The sequence below is a fragment of the Arvicanthis niloticus genome, chromosome 6, assembly GCF_011762505.2.
Source record: "Arvicanthis niloticus isolate mArvNil1 chromosome 6, mArvNil1.pat.X, whole genome shotgun sequence".
Lineage (NCBI taxonomy): Eukaryota > Metazoa > Chordata > Mammalia > Rodentia > Muridae > Arvicanthis > Arvicanthis niloticus.
The window spans coordinates 33,822,862-33,840,858 of NC_047663.1; the positions used below are offsets into that span (position 1 = coordinate 33,822,862).

Here is a 17,997-nt window from a genome sequence, read left to right on the forward strand (position 1 = left end):
TACGATTCCCCAACCCCACCCCATCCTCTTGCCAGTCAAAGCTAGTTCCTTGTTCAGTAGAGAGAGGGGTTGGTGCCTGGATAAGGTGTGGTCCACCCAGATAGTGCCATCTTTTGTATATCTCAGCTGGATATTTGCATCCATGAGCAAGAAGGGACAAATGTCATCTGCGATTTTAATATTCTTGATTCAAAAAATTCTGCTGCCAGTACATTTCTAAATAAGTTATTCACTTGCTTTGAGCACCTCCACCCTTCCCCCGCTACCCCAACCCATTGGCTTGTTCGTCTTGTTTATTAATTTCTGGCCAAATGCTTCAAAGGGATGCATCCTGCCCCAGGGCATCCAGAGGCAACAGTCGCTCTTTCCTCTGCTGAGGTTGGGGCCAGGCCCTGTGTGGTTTGGTCCACTTTGGATCTTGTGTCTCCTTCTCAAGTGTGGTATCATTAATCTCTTCTCACTCCTATGACAAGTGCGTGAAAAAAAAAAAATCCACTTACATGTTCTTCAAAGCCACAAGAGAAGTGAGGGCCTCCAGCGACAGGTCCCCAGGCAAGAGGGACTCCACTGTACACTTCAGATGTTCTTGGCAGCTGTTACAGGGCAGAGGAGTGATGCCACAGGAGCCAGGAGGGGGGAGTGAGCTTTCTAAAGCTGAGGGCAAGCGAGTTTCCATCACTGTTTCTTCAAAACATGCTAGCTAAGGTCCGCAGCTGCTTACTTACTGATCAAAACCACTAAGAGCTTACTTTTGTGATGGAAATTGCTTGGAATTTTGGGGTTTTGGGGGGGGCATGTTTCTGGGTTTTTTTTTTGTTTGTTTGTTTGGTTGGTTGGTTTGGTTTTTTTAGTATATTTTATTTTATATGCTTTGGTGTGAGGGTGTCAGATCCCCTGGAACTGGAGTTGTGAGCTGCCATGTTGGTGCTGGGGACTGAACCCAGGTCCTCTGGAAGAGCAGCCTGATCACTGAGCTGTCTCTCCAACCCCTCTGATTTTTTTTTTTTTTTAAGACAGAATCTCGGTGTGTCCCTGGCCTGGAACTTGCTCTGTAGGCCTCTGCCTCCCAAGTGCTGGGATTAAAGGCATACATCACCATCTCAGGCCTATGATGGATTTAAAAAAAAAAAAAAAACAGCAAATCAAGTTTAATTTACTAAAAGTGTATAAAGCAGAGGCAGCATTCACCTGTTTGATAGACTGGGGCTCTCACTAGGAAGGTGTGGTGGTCTTAGAAGCAGGCTAAGATGAAGCCCAAGGCAGTGTCACCTTTGGCCACCCCTCTCTCAGACACAGCGCAGTCTCTGGCTATGTGGATGCCGGGTGTCCTTCAGTAGCCAAGGTGCATTCCAAGCTTTCTTTTCCCCAGTCTGGAGTTTCTACCTGAGATAATATAACCAAAATGCATTGTGGTCAGATTGCTTTAGCTGTCAGCTCATTCGGTTAGAGTGTTCTGCTTTTATTACTTATCTGGTTTTTTTGTTTTGTTTTTTTAACCAAAGGGGAAAAAAAGTTTAAATCCCCCCCTTTCCTTCTCCTGCAGGAGGTGAGTGTGTGGTTGTCCTGTTAGAATCATTGCAGCACCCCAGCCTTAGCCAACCTTCAGGTTACCATCCACCCCATCCCCTCCCTCCCGCCATCCCCTGCTCTGCACCCCAAAAGAGGACTCTGCCACCATCATTACTGTTATGTTAAGATACTTGAACTTTCCATGACATATCCCATCCTCTGACCACTTCAATATTGCCAATTTTCATGCAGGGTATAAACGGAGGGGTGGGAGGGAGGGAGTAGCCAGTGGGGGTGGGGGAAGGAGGGGGGTATACAGAGTGGAGATCTTTTTATTTTGTCTAAAAAAAAAAAAAAAAAAAAAAAAAAAAAACCACACACAAATTCGTCATTTAATGGATCCAAAAAAAAACCAAGAGATATGGGATGAAATATACACACATGCACACATACATACAAAAATAAATTCAAAATCCCTTTCCCAAAGATTTTTTCAATCACACAAAATTGCTTTTGTTTCCTGTCATGTTTTAATATCAATATTAACACAATGTGTAGTCTAAAACTAGTTCCTTTGTAGTTTGCATGGGATGTGAATGCTGTCTCAACGTGCCCAAACCTAGAAGACTGCATGAGCGTCAATTCAGATGTGAAAAAAAAAATTTCTTTCTCTCTCTCTCTCTCCATATATATCTCTATTTCTATTGTGATAACCTGGTGGGCAGTGAAGCACCTCCGGTTGGTTGCCATACTGTGTTGAATGATCGTTTTTTTTTCCTTCTATCTATTTCTGGAGCTCCAAGCTTCTTAGTGATAGCCTGGGCTGAGTATTCTTGAGTCTCTGCTGATGTTTTCGCATGGCCTTGGTTGAGTGTTAGAAGTTGGGCCTCAGCTGTTTTTTTTTTTTCTCGAGTGTTTGGCTTGTAATGATCGGTGCATGCCTGGCTTCTGGCCTCATACCCAGCTCTATTCTCTGCACACCAGTCCTGAATAGCTACAGTGCTCAACCGAATTTTGGCGCGCCCGCTTCCCCGGCAGGCTCCAACCCGGCGCGGCCCGGAGGCTTCCCGGGGGCCAACAGCCCAGGACCTGTCGCCGATCTCTACGGCCCTGCCAGCCAGGACTCCGGAGTGGGGAATTACATAAGCGCAGCCAGCCCACAGCCTGGCTCAGGCTTCGGCCACGGCATAGCTGTAAGTACCTGCCTCGCTGCCCTCCTCCTTCCTCACCAATGTCACACAGCCCATGGGGAGGAAAGTCCAGAACTAAGGGCAGAGGAAGAGACAGGGTGACCCCTATCAACAACTAAAGCTTTAGGCCAACTAAAGCTTCCATCTGCTGGCCCAGTCATGTAGTGTAAGGTATATGGACAGCTCTGTTAACCTCTCCCATCACGTTTGGGCTATGCAACCTTGAGCCAATTCATATAATCCATACAACGTAAGAATAGGGTACTTAAAAAAAAAAAAAAAAAGCTAGGTGAGAAAGCCTAAGTCATGTTCTGGCATATGGTAAGTCCTCATGCTATATCTGTTACCTCAGCGGGCAGTGTCCCCACTCTGCTGTCCACTTGGGTCAGTGGTGCCTGGAAGGTGGTAGGGGAAGCTCCTCCCTAGGCCATTTTCTTTTCAAATGTTTCTTACAGCCTCCAGGTTCCAAGTAAGTTCCTATTTCCATTCTTTAGCTGCAGTTCCCTAAAGGCCAGATGCATTTGATATCTGTGATGCTCTGTGGTTCTATAATCTGACTAATCCAGGCAATGGAAATTTGCTTAAGAGATTTGCATGCTGTTTTCAGATCGTATTGTTCTTTTCCCTCCTGGTGCGTGAGCATGAATGTGCCTGAGCCCACTTGCCAGTCTCTGCCCTAGCCAGCCTCCTTCTTTTGGAGGCAGTTTGGTTTTGAGTTGAGGTGGGGGTGTCTGCTCTCCCAGGTTACATCCTGCATCAGATTCTGTATCTGGGAGAAAGCTGGCAAAATCTGTCTTGGGGGACCATGCGGGGGAGACCAAAGCCATTCTAAGAGCCTGAAGAACCAAGGCAACTTCATTTATGCTTTGAGAACGCAAAGACCTACATGTACACACATGCACACGTACACGCATGCACACACTGTCTAATACATTCTCACACAGACACATATTTGTGCATGTTAGCCAACCCTGGCCTATGCTTCCTGAGTCCTCTTTCAATTCTGCTCCAGAGCCAGTATTACTTGAATCAGTAGTTTGATGAGTCTAATCCCCTCGGATCAACTGTAGTACCAAATCCAGAACATTGTTATTCAGCCCAGAGCTGCATCAATTTGGGGGCCTGTCGATCAGCACTCAGAACACGACTCATTTCCATTTTCAGCAGTGGGAAACACACATCCTGTTTGTTCTTGAAAACCTGGATCTTGGGACCTTCACACGGTGATGTTATTTCTGAAATAATCACAGGCCATCAATGTTGATCACCACCAACATTTCTTCCCCCAGATTAATCTGTTGAGACTGAGGACAGAGATTCTTGTATTTGCCCTGTGGGGTTCATGGCCACTGTCACCGTCCTTTGTTTAAGGCATGAGCCCCACTTTCCTACCCACTCACCCCTCAGAATCTGGCTCTTGGTTTCCCCTTGGAAAGCAGACAAGCTTGGGTTGGGGGATCACTGGGCAGGAAGGAAGGAGCTGGGGATGGCATCACCCCGACTCCTCATGGCATGGTGTCTCAGAATTACATATTCATGCTGGCAACCACCGACTCGAGTCCTAGGGGTGATCTCCTTTCCCAGGATATGACAATCTGTTCCCATGTATAACGCACTGATGACCTTAACAATTGTGCAATTTTAGGGACCTTTGATTGCAACGGCCTTTACAAATGGATACCACTGAGCAGGTGCTTCCATTGCCATCTCACTATGAGGTATTACCGTCTCTGCCGTGCGTCTCCGCCCTGCCCGCGTGTCCGTACACATATGTGCCCGCTCATACGTGTACACACATGCACATCACATCACATCTCTTTCTTCTCTCTCTGGACCACCCCTTTCCAAGGAAGTGGGATCAAAAAAAAAATAAATAAATCCAGTATCTTTATTCTCTCATTTCTTCCTCTAGCTTTTAATCATGACCCTCACCTGCCCCCCAACTCCCCATTTTGCTCGTTTTGATTTTGTTCTTTTGGCTCCGTTTCTGTATCTTCTCCACCCTCATCTTTTTCTTTCTTGAGTGGGAAACTGGAAGGTGATCTCATATTGTGTCCATTCCAGGCAGGATGGAGGCAGGTAAACTGGTCTTGTGCCAGTCCTAGGATCAGGGAATGGGGAGCAGGGCCATTCTCAAAGTCCTGTGAACTGCCCTGTGGGTTGCTGGGGCTCACAGCCAATGGGGTTTGTGCAGCCAACCAGCCTGACTCCATCTTTTAGTGAAAGGAAAACATTTTTTTTTTTTTTTTTGCCAGTTAACTATGGAGTAATTATCAAGATTACCACACGAAAAGCCAATTAAATTAACAGCATCACCTGCCTAACGTGAATTTGGATCCCTGCCAGTTTCTTAACCTTTTAAACTGAGCTCAAGTTAATTAAACATTTTTAAATCACTTTGATGGGAATCCAGAGGTGGTGGGAGAGACGGGAGGGAGATTGGGCAGGTAGCGAGCAATCCTCTTACCACATTCTCCAAAACTAAGTGTCATGCTTGAGAAAACTTCAAGGCAGAGGGGTGTTATCCTCATGGAAGCCCAAGGTCTGTCCTGTGCTGGCATATAAATCGGAGGATGAGACGGCCAGTAATGTGTCTCTTTAAGGAAAGGTGCCAGCTGAGGCCTTGGAATAGGTCCTACTCGGGAAATCCCAATACTTTTCACTCTTGGAGCTGGGAGAAGGAAAAGCCAGCTCTGGGTTTGTCCTCTCTCCTGTAGAGGGGAATCTTCTAGCCCTGAGGCAACCATGACTCAGTAGACGGGGACCATTTGAGGAACCCAGTTGAGTTGAGCTCCACAAATCTTTTAGAGCCCTCCTTTGTTGCTGCTCCACTAACTCTACTGCCTCTCTTAACCAAGTAAATCCTGTGTGTGAACAGTCCCATCCCTTACCTCCGTTATCCTCCATCACTGGCCAGAGCCAGAACCCACTAACAGTCTGAAAAAGAGCTACTCGCTACTAATAAAGCTGGGTCTTGGGGCTCGGGGACAGTGATGTTCCTCTGAAAGCAAGGAGGACTGATAGGGCCAAGAACTCTGAAGGCTGAAGATGGCTTCAGTGTCTAATAAAGAGGGACTCAAAGACTGCGTAGGCACAGCAGGTCCTCGGGAATCCGGTCTGTCAGTATCTACTCCTCACCCCTAGCACCCCCTCCTCATAAGGCCATCTGCAGGTCCTTACCCCCAGTGTATGTCCATCATCCAGCCCTAAGACTCGGTTTCTATATAAGGATAAAGTAGCTAGGAGAGCAGCAGTTCAAAACCCAGCCCTTCTGGTCAAGTCACATGATCGCATAGCAGCTGTGGAAGACTAGGCAGGCACGTCATTTGCCTCTGACAGAAGTGACCCTCTAACATGTAGTCACCATCCACAGAAGAACCCCGGCTCACAGGCCATGCATGATAACCCAGTTAGCAAGCCTGAGTCCTGGGTCTCTTTTGGTTTTCTTGGACCAGAACTGGTTATTTGGGGTTTTTGTTTGTTTGTTTGTTTGTTTTTTGTTTTTTATGTTTTGTTTGTTTTTTAAACAGTTATATTTATCTCTCAGTATATCATCTCCTAGTATGGATTCACATTATTAGTTATTAACAGTTAACAATAGGTTTCTTTACCCACCCCCACCCCTTTTCATTTTTGGTTTTTTAACTCAGGGTTTCACTGTATAGCCCTGGTTGGCCTGGAAGTCACTCTGTAAATCAGGCTGGTCTTGAACTCACAGAAATCTGCCTGCCTCTGCCTACCAAGTGCGAGGATTAAAGGCATGCACTACCACTGCCCCTGTTGACAATATTTTTTCTTAAACATAGCTTTGAAAACAAAAAATTTAAGCAGAAGGGTTGTTTTGTTTGTTTTGTTTTATCAATATGTGATTTGACCAACTAGTGGAAACTCATTCTGACTCTACCTCCCTCCAGGACCTCCAGAATGTTACAATCCTGTATCAGCTCTTTCAGGCACAGCCTAGATATCTGGTTTACCAAGCTAGGAAATGAGTCATTAGCCCAGCTGGTTTTCACACACACAGTCACACAACTTAATCCTTTGACAACGGTAGTTTTGTAGTTGAGACCCTGGCATGAACCATATGTGTGTCTGACATTTCTCTTCTCCCTCCCACCCCAACTCTATGTTCTCTCCGGGATGCACCTGACCTCGCAACGCTACAGAGCATACCTGGATGTCCAGGCAAGACTGGGCGAAGTTTCTGAGTGGCCCTTTGTTTAGGTGACGTCCTCAGACCTGGACCCCCACCAGCCTCACTCCTCATCCCAACCAGAGGTGGCACACTTGGCTTGAGGGTTGACACATCTCATCTCACCCATCGGCTACCTGCTGTAATATAAGACAACAGCTTTTAAACGTGTATATAATCCATGATTTTGGTTTGGTTCTGTTTGTTTTCCTTGGTGGTCCCCTCTCCCTCTCCCTTCTCCCTCAATCACATTTGGTAGTGATTTTTGACTTAGTCTGGTAGTCACCTAGCTTAATATCTAGTTAAAAGCTAACCATAGTATACTCGTTATATATTAAGGAGTTTTTTTTCTTTCTTTCTTTTGTTTTCTTTTTTCCTTTAATGAGAATTTTTGTTTTGTTTTGATTCTGTTCTCACTTTTAAAGGATGCTGAGATGGTGATGTTACTCTCCATTTTTGGTACCAATTCTGAGACTGTAAGACTTTTCACCTGGGACTTTAGCACACACTGAATTGAAGTTGTGATATGCGGAGCGGGAGGTGGGCATAGACTCTACTTTATGTTGTAGAAGTGACATACAGTTAGCTGCTTTACAGACTCTCTAGCCGTTCATTTCTGTGACGTCTCTCTGTTACCATAAGTCTATCTATTTTCGGCAATAAGGTAAGGACGGCCATGTTTTGAGGCTCCTCCTTTTCTATGAGTGCTTTTTCTTTCTTTCTGTTCAAAGAGGTCATATAAGGTTTTTTGAAATTGTGAATTCTAAAAAACAAAAAACAAACAAAAAAATGTTGTAAATATAATTCCATTAACTACATAGAAACTATTAAGGAAGAGAGAATCAAATATTTTTGTGAGGGAGTTGCTCCCAGGCAGTTAGGTACCCTGGAAGGGGTGGGGGGAAGCTTGACGAAGCCGGTACTACAACAGAGCACCCAGCTGCCAGGGCCACCGGACCCCCACTCCTCGCTGTTGGCGTGATAGACCTAAGAGCTGCATTAGCGCCCTGCCAGCCTACCAGCCTCTCTGCGCACAGCTTCACATGTTATGGCCTAGCTAGATTTTTATTTAAAATATGAAAAACTGCTTTTCCCAAGATGTTTTTTAAAAGGAAAACAAAAGCTACAATTTTAATATTTGACATATTTAAAGTTTCAAAGCACACCTGTTTTGGCTTAGGGGAGGGGCAGGGTGGGGCATTCTTTTTCAGTCTTAATTTTTAAATATCTGATCATTTTATATTGTCCGATCATTTCAGCACCTCCAAAGGGTCCTAGGATACTCTGCCTCTCTCTTCACCCTGCCCCTCATCTTGGCCCCAGACAGGGGATCCATGGGCCAGGCGTGGATAAGCCTGCGTGAATACATCCTTTCTCCATTCACTTTCTATTTACAAATTAGAAAAGCAACCTTTCAGTTTATATATATATATATTTTTTTCCTTTTTGATACCTCAGTGCTGCAAGTATCATCAGAGAGGCTATGGAAGAGTTTTGTGTTTTTTTTAATTTATTATAGATGTAAACAGAATTTTAAAAATAAAATATAAACATCACTGCACTGTGACTGGTGGGAAAAACTGACAGCTTCCTGTTTGCACAAGTTTGACATTTGGCTGTTATAATATATGGTCCTCAGTTGGGGAAAGACACTTAGGATGAAGGATGTTTTTTTAATTTAACTTTTTTTTTTTTTAAAGAAAAATATCGGTAATAGGTCGGCAACAGCAACTGTAGGAAGTACAACTCAGTAGGTAGAAGCATTAAAGCATACTGTAGTGAGGATATATATTTTTTCTTTTTTAAAATGTGATATTGACATTTTATTAATATTTTTTAAATTGTTACGTTTATAAATTTGGTACTTAAGGCACAGCCAGTATGAGACACTGAACGCGACATTTATTACAATGGACTGCTGCACTCCTATTTTTATAAATTTTACTAACAAGTAGTCTAAGGTAGACATTCACAGACATGATAGCGCAGAAGCATCTTCAAATGAAAAGTCTCCAAAAAAGCTAATTCACAAAGGACGGGAAGAAGCCCGCTCCTGTTTCATTTTATTATTTTTTTTAAGAAAGAAAATCATGTGTTTGTTTGTTTTTTTTTTTTTTTAATAAAATGCTGGGTTGTTTGGTAAGGTTTAGGGTGGGTTTTTTGTTTGTTTATTTGTTTGTTTGGTTGGTTGGTTGGTTTTATTTTAAGTTTCCAAACAACCAAACTAAGAAAATGATGGACGCTTTTAAAATACAAAACTTACTCAAGTCATAAAATAACAAAATCGAACTTTTACTTTAAGAAACAACAACAGAGAGAGAGAGAGAGACTATTCCCAGCAACTCAGTGTCTAGCGAGGGGATTAATTAATTACTCTTCTGTCCACGTTGCTGGTGTCCTGTCCCCAGCCCCTGTCCATCTCCCTACACCCCATCACCTCATAGACCGCTCTTTGTTGATCATTGTCTGTTAATAATGTATAAAATGGCTATCTTGTAAGTGTGCTGTCTTGGTACTAGTGTAGTGACTTTTTTTCTCCTCTTCTAGTACATATTGATAGGTATAACGTAATTAAGGTTTTTAAAAAAAAAAAATAGACATAGTTATTCAGATTTAGGACCAGTAAGGATAGAACTTTCTCTTATTTATGAAAAGAAAAAAAAATGCTAATAATTTGGGGGCAGTTTTTTCCTTGATTTTTTTTTCAAGTTTCAAATTTACTTTTATTTTTGCTGATTTGATGTGGTTTCAACTAACCCAAGGTCTCACAATGTTCAAATGCCGGCTGACTCTACGGCGTTTTGTTAGGTCCCTGCCCCCCTGCCTGTGCAGGGTGTGCCATACTACCTTAAATGCAAACACTAGATATGCAAAACTGGATTTTTTTAATTTATTTTTTAAAAGAGGGAGGCGTGGTATATTAAAATGATTTTACTAAGAGAAAAAAAAATATTTTTTTAAGGATGCTCAGAAGAAATTGATAATCTGTGTGAATATGTTTTAGATGTTTATATACATTTTGAAGAGACCCAGTAGCCCATAGCACAAATCTTGTGAACATCTGATATGTTTTCAAGTGGCTACCTAGGTTAAGGTTCATCATTAGTACCCCCACCCCACCGCCATCTAGAAGTCCATTTTAAACAATTTTTTTTTTTTTTTTTTTTTTTTTTTTGTAAATTCTTTGAGCACTGATGTCCATCTTTGTCTTTGTTTCAGTTAAGCTCAATAGCGAATGTGGGAACCCTCCTCTCGCCTTCCCTGGGGGAGAAACCCTCTTGGCTAATGGCTCTTCCCTGGCATTATCAATAACCACCAGGGGACTCTCTGGCTTCCAGATCCATCTGCCTGAGACCCCAAGGTCCTCTCCTCCCAAGAGGGGAGACGGAGCAGCAGTTGACTCCTGGTCCCCTTCCTACTTCAGCCTGGATGTGGGGCTGGTGGAGATGACTGAGCCTGGGTCTCCACCCCAGGAGCCTCTGCATGTGTGGTTTGTGGCCTTCTTCTCACCCATTGGGAAAACCAAACAGCCTCACACTTTGTCCCTGTCGCTCATTGACTTGATTCAAGTGTAACCCCAACCGGCCTTTGTAGGTTTTTTTGTTTTGTTTTGTTTTGTTTTAATCCTTCATGACCATTCTCTTAATTTGAACTTGTAGCTTGGGCTTTAAGGTAGCATGGCTCGGTTGCTGTCGATTCAATGTTCCGCTGCGCAGCAATTCACGGCCAGTGAATGTTACACACATCTTGCTAGACTAGTATAAAAATCATTGGGTAATTGTTGGTTCTAATGACCTGAAAGGTGTTCAGTTTGGGTTTTTTTGTTTTTGTTTTTGTTTTTTTTTTTGGGGGGGGGGCGGATGATTGGGAGGGGTTATTTTTTTTTCTTTCTTTCTTTTTTAATTTGAGAATTTGGAGGGATATTTTTTGGTTCCAAATAAGAAAAATCAAAAGCTATTTTGATCTTTAGTGCAAACTAGGGCTAGGGACGTAGCCTCCATCACGACAACCATACCACACCGCTTCACTCTGCCATCCACCCACCGCAGCGGCATCTTCAAGAATAAGCAATATAGTTTACTACATTTTTTTTAATTGAAGGTCAGCCATGCTTTCTGTATTATATTGCATATGAAATTGTTTACAGAAGAAACACTAACCCATACTTCTCTTTATCAGTTGAAAGGGACACACAGGGACAGAGGGAAATTGGAGGGCAGGTGAGGGAGAGAAGAGGGTTTTTTTGGTTTTTGTTTTTTTGGGTTTTTTTTTTTTTCTTGAATGTGCTTTACAAGCCAGAGCCTCCAAGGAAGGCAAAAGCCAGCCAGCCAGAGAGAGAGCAGGGAAGCGGGCAGGCTGCAGGGAAGCACACTGAACAGGAGACACTGGCAAACTCTCCCACCTCAGCTAGAGCAGAAAGTGAACAGCTCAACCCTGTCCTGGGCACAGACACTACACAAGGCAATGCTGGAATTGAAGCAATACTTTAAGACCATTTGAGTTTGTTTCCTTTTTTTCTTTTCTTTTTTTTTTTTTCTTGCACCAAAAAAAAAAAAAGAAAGAAAGAAAGAAAGAAAGAAAGAAAAGAAAAAAGAAAGAAAGAAAGAAAAAAGTAAACTAAAATACAAAAAAAAAAACATAAATAAAACCCACCCCTCTCTGGGAAACAACCATAATTCAAACATGGCTATTTAGTAATCAGAAGGTATTGTCTCAGACGGGATTTCATTTCCAGGAGGCAGGGCCTGAGGGGGGAGGGGAGCGGGACTGAGAGACAGTTCCAGAGCCTCCGTGGAAGGCTTCTACTGCTGTATTCTGTACATACTGTACCACCCTGTGTGGAGTCTGTGAGTGTGCTCTTGAGTAGCGTGGGCTAGCCAATCTGCCATTCATGGTGTTATAAACTTGGAATTCCATATGTAATAGGATGCAAGTCTAAGCGTTTCATGTGGACATAAATGTATCTAAATAAAACTTCCCCTAGCACTGTGGCTGACCTTACCCTTACTTTTATACTTTAGTATGAAACTGATGAGAACTTTGGTAGTGAGTATTTTTTTTATATATATACATATATATGTATCTATATATATATATATATCTCAAGCATCTTTCAGGTCTTTGTGTGTGGCTTTCTTAAAGCCCTGTTGTAAAAAAAAAAAAAAATTACTATGTGGATGGCAGTCTCTCACATCACAGATGTGGAAAGTATAATTTTATATTTGTATTTTCAAATAAATAAGTTTGTGAAAGGTTTCCATCCTCTACTGTGGTCCAGAAATCAATGTGTTTGTCTGACAAAAAAAAATAATAAAATAAACTGTTTTGAACAGAGTCGTTTAGTTTTCTTGCATTTGCAGAGGCTGGGGTGGGCAAAGCTGCTATTGGGTTTGGTGTGCCACTGGGTCATACTGTACAGCATTGATGTTGGTCATGTGACCTCCCTCAAGAAGCCATTTTTTGTGGAGTGACCAGAGAGAGGTCGGATGGACGAGCACACCTGGAATTGGGGCAGATCCTTGGTCCTTTGTGATCACAGGGCCTAGATGGAGGAAGGGTGCACAAGGAGTTAACTTGTTGTCCTGCTTGCTGGCCTGACAACAACTTATGGGAGATGAGAGAAGAGTCCAAGGCAAACACCATGAGCATGAGCGAGCCTGGCGCAGGTGCTGAAAGGAAGTCCGGGAGCATGGTCTCTGTCTGCCCTTCAGGACTCAGGGTTGCCTTAGAAGAAATAATCAGGATCACAGACTAATTGTACAGAAAGATGGATCATGGGTAAGACTTGCTGCTCTCTCTCTCTCTCTCTCATTGTAGAAAGAGCAAGAACAGCGGCCCAGCTCCTCAGGGGCAAATCCATGTCTCAGTAGTAACAGATAATAGCTCAGGCTTGCCTGAACCAGAGACATGCCTTGGTTATGGGGCCCTGGAGTTAAACAGCCTGGGCTAAGAAGTTTATACAGGATGAAGTGTGAGCCTGAGAGTTTCACAGTAGCTGCTTCAAGGGAAGAAACAAAGCCCTGTGTTTTAGTTAGGGTTTTCTGTTGCTGTGTTTTAGTACAGCATGAACTGGGCAACTCATAAAGGTAAGTATTAAATTAGGGCTAGTTTACAGTTTCACAGGTTCTCTCCATTATCATCATGGCAGAAAGCACTGCAGCGTGCAGGCTGATGTGGTGCTGGTGAAGGAGCTAAGAGTTCTATATCTTGATCCAAAGGCAACCAAAAGAGACGGCCACACTAGGCCTGCCATGAGCATTTAAGACCTTAAAGTCAGTCAACAGTGACAGAGTTCTTCCAACAAGGCCACACCTATTCCAGTAAGGCCACATCTCCTAATGGAGCCACTCCCTATGGGCCAAGCACTCAAACAATAGTCCATTGCTGTTCAAACCACCACCTCTCCTGAGATAGAGTTCTCTTGTGTCCCTCCAAGTTTCTGTACCCTGCTTATCACTTCATGTTAAGGGCTTTAACCCGAAGCCTGGGGAGTAAGGCCCAGCTCCCTTGTGTCCACAAACAAGCTCCCTTGTCACAGGCACGGCCATGTTAAGGACCAGTGCATCAGAAACACAGAAACTGGTGACACCCTTGTCTGGCCTGAGTGTCAATATTGGCAGCATGTAAGAGAGTGTACTAATGGGTGATCAGTGAGTGCAAAAACTAGCAACTACAGCTTTCTCTTCAATGTTCAAATCTAGGCTGCTTATCCACAGACATCTCCTACACAGTTCAGCTAACTCCTCCCCCTGTGCACATAATAAAAGTGCTGAGGTCAGCATCGTTGCTGGAATTAGTGCCCCTCCATCAGGGTGCATGTGGCCCACATGACCCCAGCTTTTCTGTATCCATGTGCCTGTCCCTTTTTATAGTGTCTGTCCTCCCTTTATTCACTCATGACCCCAACCAGGTTTCCAGGAGTAAGCCTTGCAGCACATAGTAGGAAAAGCATCAGTCCTGAAGTAGGAAAAGCATCAGGCTGAAGGCTAATTAAGTACTGATTTCAGAATCCCAGGAATTCTGAGTTAGACTCCTGAGAAAGTCCATCTGAATATCTTCCTCACCCACATTGCTCAACTCAAAGGATTTCGAGGTCTAGCACCTGCCCAGGAGCTTAAACAGAGAGGAAGCCAGCAGGGTTGTTATGATGCTCCAGCATCATTCCTGCTGATGCTACAAGTTCCGGTACTCAGTGTTAAAGGCTGTTCGCCCACGGCCTTGCCACTGTGATTGGCCAGTGGACGTCTCCTGTGTACACAGAACACACAGAAGGCGGGAAAGTAAATGAAGAGAAAATAAGCAAATGTAAAATTCAAAAAGGAACAAGAATTAAAATGCTTATACCAGGCTGGAGAGATGGCTCAGAGGTTAAGAGCACTGACTGCTCATCCAGAGGTCCTGAGTTCAATTCTCAGCAACCACATAGTGGCTCACAACCATCGTAATGGATCCAATACCCTTTTCTAGTATGTCTGAAGAGAGCTGCAGTGTACTCATATACATAAGAGGAAGGGAGGGAGGGAGGGAGGGAGGGAGGGAGGGAGGGAGGGAGGGAGGGAGGAAGAAATATTTTTTAGAAAATGTTTATGTCACACATATTAGAGTTCAAATGTAACGCACCCAACATGTAATGTAATGACATGTAATGACAAGACACAATCTTTTTGTTTGTGTGTGTTTTATGTTTTGAGACAGGATTTCTCTGTGTATCTCTGGCTGTCCTGGAACTTGCTCTGTAGATCAGGCTGGCCTCAAATTCACAGAGATCCACTTGCCTCTGCCTCCTGAGTTTGCACACCACTGCTCAACTTTTTTGGTTTGGTTTGGTTATTTGTTGTTTTTAAAACACAATCTGTTGTTGGGTTGGGTTGAGGTTTTTTTGGTTTTTTTGTTGTTTTTTTTTTTTAGACACAATCTTGGGTTTGAAAAGATGGCTCAGCAATTAAGAACACTAACTGCTCTTCTAGAGGTCCTGAGTTCAATTCCTAGTACCCACATGGCGGCTCACAGCCGTCTTTACTAGACTCCGATGCTCTCTTCTGGTGTGTGTCTATAAACAGAGCAACAGTGTACTCATATACATAAAATAAATAAATCTTAAAAGACACAATCTTTTAAGGACACTAGAAGGTAACAAACCCTAGCAACACGTTAAAAATGTAGAGGCACTGGAAAATGTCCTAACACATTCACAAAACCATTAAGAAGTGGAAAACTAGAATGAACCAGAGGGCACTGGGTGGCTAAAAGATCTAATACTGAAAAAATTGACTAGACCCACAGAGGCACAAATGTGAGGTCCGGGGTATAGCTCACTTGCTTGCCTAGCGTGCACATGCAAGAAGCCCTGAGTTTGATCCTCAGCGCTACGTAAAAGAGGTGTGGTGGCTCATGCAGCCTCTGGGTGGAGGCAGGAGAATTAGAAATCCAAGGTCAACTGTCACAATATAGCAAATGTTAAACCAGCCTGGACTACAGGAGATCCTAACTCAGAGTGAAGGAGTATGAGAGGGAGGTAGGAAGGAGGGAGGGAAAGAGGGAGGGGGAGGGAGGGAGGTAGGGAGAGAGAGAGAGAGAGAGACAGAGAGAGAGAGACAGAGAGAGAGAGAACGAACCAACGAAGGTGTAGGGGTTTTACTCCTACTATGAATGTTTAATGTTTCCAATGAAAGCAAAATGAGATGGCTCAGGACTTGCTTTCTATGCAAGCACAAGGACTTGAGTTTGATCCCAGCCCCCACATAAATAGCAGGTTTGGTAGTTTGCACCCAGAATCTAGGGCTTTACTGGCAAGCCAGTCTAGCAGAATCAGCCAGTTCCAGTGAGAGAACCTGACTCAAACCTAAAGTGGAGAGCGCCTGAGGAAGATCACCTGATGTTGACCTCCGGTCTCCACAGGCATGCACTTGTGCAAACACAAAGGTGATAGAATGAATAGTTAGAATAACACAAACCCAATCTCCCAGATCAATCTCCCAGAGGTTTGGAAAGACACCAGTAAACCACATAAAATAAAAATTGCTAACTGGTTAATGTAAAATGACTGGATACAAAATAAATGCACAAAAATTAGTAGCCCTTCTCCAGAAAAAAAAAAAAAAAAAATCTCCAGTGATAGAAATTGGAAAAGTATTACAGGTAAGTTTTATAAAAAAATATTTATGCTCTGTAATAATGGTTGAACTCCCCAACACTTGAGAAAGGTTGAAGAAAACAAGATCCACTCACATAGAAAATAAGGATGCCGCCAGGCAGTGGTGGTGCACTCCTTTAATCCCAGCACTTGGGAGGCAGAGGCAGACAGATCGCTGTAAGTTTGAGGCCAGCCTGGTCTACAGAGTGAATTCCAGGACAGCCAGGGCTATGCAGGGAAACCTTTTCATGAAAAGAAAGGAAGAAAGAAAGAAAGGAAGGAAAGAGAGAGAGAGAGAGAGAGAGAGAGAGAGAGAGAGAGAGAGAGAGAAAGTCAGTCAAGCCCAGGGCTGGAGAGATACCTCATCGGTTAGGAACACTGACTGTTCTTCCAGGGGTCCTGAGTTCAATTCCCATCAACCACCTGGTGGCTCACAAACATCTGTAAAGAGAGCTCTGATGCTTTCTTCTGGTGTGTCTGAATACAGCTACAATGTACTTATATACATAAAATAAATAACTCGAAAGAAAGAAAGAAAGAAAGAAAGAAAGAAAGAAAGAAAGAAAGAAAGAAAGAAAGACAGACAGACAGACCAAGCCAAACAAGAAGGAGGAGGAAGAGGAGACTCCAGACTCATTTCAGATGACTTGACAGAATTTGTGACATACACTTGAATAAAGCAAAATAGCGATTAAAACATGTGGCCCATGAATAGGTCATGTGATGTTTACTTGAGTATAAAGAAAGGGTAAACTAGGTGATAATACATGAACCACTAAGGTGGAGGTAGGGAGAGGTGAAAAGCTTGAAATCTGAAGGTAAGGTAGGGTGAAGAGATGCCAAGAAACTGATTAGTGCACTAAAAATCGTGTAAATAGAGTATTTATAAAATTTAAGACATGTAAGCATGCATATATGAGATTTTTAAATTTAGGAGTAGAAAAATATTCTTAAAAAGAGAGCCTATTGCTCCAGCCAGGTGTGGTGGCACACCTGTAATCCTAGCACACAGAAGGATGAAGCAGGAAGCAGCTGGGCTATTCAGGGAAGCTCTTCTGAAAGATGGGGAGGAGGGAATCCTTTCCTTACAGTAATGGTGACTCAGATTAAATGGGAAGAATGGGGTAGATTGCCAAAAAGGATTCTGGCTTCATTTGTTTTTTCTAGATCTTCAGAAGAAACATGGAACCAGCAAGATGGTACAGCATTAAAGGTACCTGCCTGCTTTCAAGCCTGAACATAGATGTTTGATCCCTGGAACTCATGTGGAAAGAGGTGCCTCCTACAAGCTGTCTCTGACTTCCACGTGTGTGCCATGGTCACCCAATTTCTTTTTAAGTAACAAAAACATGTTTTCCTATATTCAGAAATAAATTCAATTTTAAGTTAGCTATCTTTCAAAGGGAATTTGGGAGCAGTACATGGGACAAGAGGATAGGAAGAAAGAAAGGATAGAAGGAAGGGAAAAGAGGAAGAGGAGGAGGAAGGAGAGGAGGAGGAGGAGAAGATTACCAGGTCTAGAAAGATGGCTCAATAGGATAAGTGCACAACTGCTTTTCTAGAGGACCAGAGTTTGGTTCCCACTACCCACATGGCAGGTTATAAACATCTGTGACTCCAATTCTGGAGTTTCTGACATCATCTGGCTTCTGGAAGCACCAGGCCCACATGGTGAACAAACATGGATGTAGGCAAAACACCCATGGACATGAAAGTAAAAGGAAGAGCATTACTAAACTCTAGGCACTTTGCCTCTTAGATTAATAGAGTCTCTAAGCTCAAAGAGTCAGGAACCCTGTGTCTCTGTAACATAAGACAACATAACCTTCTGTCCTAGTTTCCTTCCTGTCGCTGTGGTAAAACCCTACCAAAACCAACATAGGGAAGAAAGGATATGTGGTTTTGTTGCTGCAGTTGCCACCGCTGTTGTTTGAAGCTCACAGTTCCCAGATACAGTTCATCCTATCTTGGGA

At 43.3% G+C, this 17,997-nt stretch overlaps 1 protein-coding gene across 9 annotated transcripts in view; it reads left to right on the plus strand.

Moving 5' to 3' along the window:
* Nucleotides 1–12,225, plus strand: part of Msi2 (musashi RNA binding protein 2) — a 371,373-nt gene extending 359,148 nt beyond the window's left edge. For 3 of the 9 annotated variants that reach the window (XM_034504709.2, XM_034504707.2, XM_076936047.1), the window contains 3 exons: nt 2,494–2,702; nt 4,345–4,417; nt 6,866–12,225. In XM_034504709.2, the coding sequence (XP_034360600.1) occupies nt 2,494–2,702; nt 4,345–4,386 (251 nt within the window). In that variant the 3' untranslated portion in view covers nt 4,387–4,417; nt 6,866–12,225. The remainder of the gene's footprint in view (nt 1–2,493; nt 2,703–4,344; nt 4,418–6,865) is intronic. The other 6 variants (XM_034504711.2, XM_034504713.2, XM_076936048.1 and 3 more) reach the window with 3 other exon arrangements.
* The last annotated feature ends 5,772 nt before the right edge of the window (nt 12,226–17,997 follow it).